Genomic DNA, 2348 nt, shown 5'->3' with positions numbered 1-2348 from the left:
CATTTGTAAGTCCTGTGGTGAGGTATTTCCCAGTAATGATAGGTTGAGCAAACATTTGAAAATGAGTGAGTGTGATGAGCTTTTATCTGCAGACAATAATGAGAAATATGACTACAGTGAGGACCATGAAAATATTATCAGCTTGGAAAATGATAGAGCAGTGTCTGCCATGGAGGAGCAAACTTCATCCAAGGAAACTTCGGAACCTTTGAAGAAATCCTTTAATGACACATCTAACATCCATACAGTGACACTTGCACAAGGGATGTCAGACAGGAGTGGTGATTGTGAAACCTTAGCTACATGTGGTAATGTCAATGTCCACACTATTTTACTCCCTGCGAAGAGACTGCACAAATGTGATGAATGTGGCAGATGTTTTACTCGGTTGGATCATCTCAAGACCCATTCCTTAATACATACTGGTGTAAGACCACACAGATGCAATATTTGTGGAAAGTCATTTAGTCAGTCTGGCAATCTCAAGAGACATTTATTAATACACTCTGGAAAGAAACCTCACAAATGTGCAACTTGTGGTAAATCTTTTACTGTACTTAGTTCTCTGAAGATACACTCGTTCATACACACAGGAAAGAAACCCCATTTATGCGATATCTGCGGCAAAGCCTTTGCTGTGTCGAGTAATCTTAAAACCCATACATTAACACATACTGGGGAGAGACCACACAAATGTGGCGTTTGTGGCAAAAATTTTACTTCGTTGGTTACTCTCAAGAGACATGTCTTGATACACACTGGAAAGCGACCCCACAAATGCGACGTTTGTGGCAAATGTTTTAATGATTTGAGTTCTCTGAAAAAACACACATTAATACATACTGGAAGGAGACCTCACAGATGCGTTATTTGTGGCAAATCTTTTGCTGAATCCAATAATCTCAAGAAACACACCTTAATTCATTCAGGACAGAGACCTCACAAATGTGATATTTGTGGAAAATCTTTTACCGAATCAGGGACTCTAAAAAAACATATGTTTGTACACACTGGCAGTAGACCTCACAAGTGTGATGTCTGTGGCAAATCGTTTTCCTTGTTGGGAACTCTCAAGATCCACGCAGTACTCCACACAGGAAATAGACAGTACAAATGTGATACATGTGGCAAATGTTTCATTATGTTGAGTAACCTCAGGACCCACACACGAATACACACTGGGGTGAGACCCTACAAATGTAATGTTTGTGGCAAATCATTTACTGAGTCGCGTACGCTTAGGAAACATGAAGTAATACACATCGGAAAGAGATCTCACAGATGTGATGTCTGTGGAAAGTCTTTTATTCATTCGCGTAATCTGAAGTCCCACGCAATAATCCACACTGGTGAGAGAGCACACAAATGTAGTGTTTGCGGAAAGTTATTTACTCAGTCAGGTAATCGCAAAAAACATGTGTTAATACACACTAGAAAGGGACCTCACAAATATGGTTCTCGGGGCAAATAAATTTCCCTTAGCTGATGTCATCAAGATCCATACAGATACGTGTACTGGGAGATGTTGCACGTTTGTTGTGTGATAAATCCTTAAAATGTGCTAGAATTCTGAAGAGGCATATAACAATATGTGCTAGCGAGAGATCACAAATGTGACTAATACATTTCTGCAGTTTGAAATTTTGAAGAAGATGCTCACAAAGTTGCTACAGATGAATTACATAGTTGTGACTTTTTTCTGAATAATGTTGCTATGCTTTAGTCATACTTGATACCAGAAGTTCGTCCATTTAGTGAAATCTTTTACCAATAAATACCATGCAGTAATCAGGACCCTAGATATTTCAAGGAAGTGTATTGCTTTGTTGTTTATTATTGGAAGGATAATGAAAGTAGCCCTAGAAACAGCAAAAAATGTAATGTTTATAGCACATTCTTCACTCAGGCTAGTGAAGAAGAGAAAGATGAGAAAAATCTGAAAATTATTCAAGTATTAGACACAGATACACTTTCTTAACAGTAGTACAATGTATGTAATTAATTATCCATTTTTTGTGCTGATCCTCCATTACAATCTGTTTTATAATGTTAGATATGCAGTGGTAAGTCAAAAATTGTGATCCGCTGCATAGTAGCGTTTTACTCAACCTTCAGATTGCAATACAGCAGTGCTTCGACGAGATGTGGACTCAACGATTCTTTAATAGGTTTCCAGTAGTATGTTGGTCTATGTGTCTACACACAATTCCCATAAATTGTAGGCTGGTCGTTTGTGGATACATAGCTGGTGCCCCTTAGTATCCTTGATCTGTCTGATAGGCCTCTCATGAGGTGAATTGGATGGCCAAGACCCAAGTTATCACATTGCTCAAACCATTTTAGTGCAG

The 2348-nt window shown here is 38.6% G+C and overlaps 1 protein-coding gene across 1 annotated transcript; it reads left to right on the top strand.

Annotated features, from left to right (window-relative positions):
- Window positions 1-245: 245 nt before the first annotated feature.
- Window positions 246-1662, top strand: LOC124720423 (zinc finger protein 724-like). The gene has a single exon (XM_047245774.1). It carries the CDS (start codon window positions 266-268, stop codon window positions 1469-1471), a length of 1206 nt encoding a protein of 401 aa, XP_047101730.1. The 5' UTR covers window positions 246-265; the 3' UTR covers window positions 1472-1662.
- The last annotated feature ends 686 nt before the right edge of the window (window positions 1663-2348 follow it).

The sequence above is a fragment of the Schistocerca piceifrons genome, chromosome 11, assembly GCF_021461385.2.
Source record: "Schistocerca piceifrons isolate TAMUIC-IGC-003096 chromosome 11, iqSchPice1.1, whole genome shotgun sequence".
Lineage (NCBI taxonomy): Eukaryota > Metazoa > Arthropoda > Insecta > Orthoptera > Acrididae > Schistocerca > Schistocerca piceifrons.
Note: the sequence above shows the minus strand (reverse complement) of the source record. Positions and strands in the feature narration are given on the sequence as shown.

Bases quoted from the DNA above. Each gene is read 5' to 3' on its own strand.
- LOC124720423 (XM_047245774.1), top strand. From the start codon at position 266: ATGTCAGACAGGAGTGGTGATTGTGAAACCTTAGCTACATGTGGTAAT.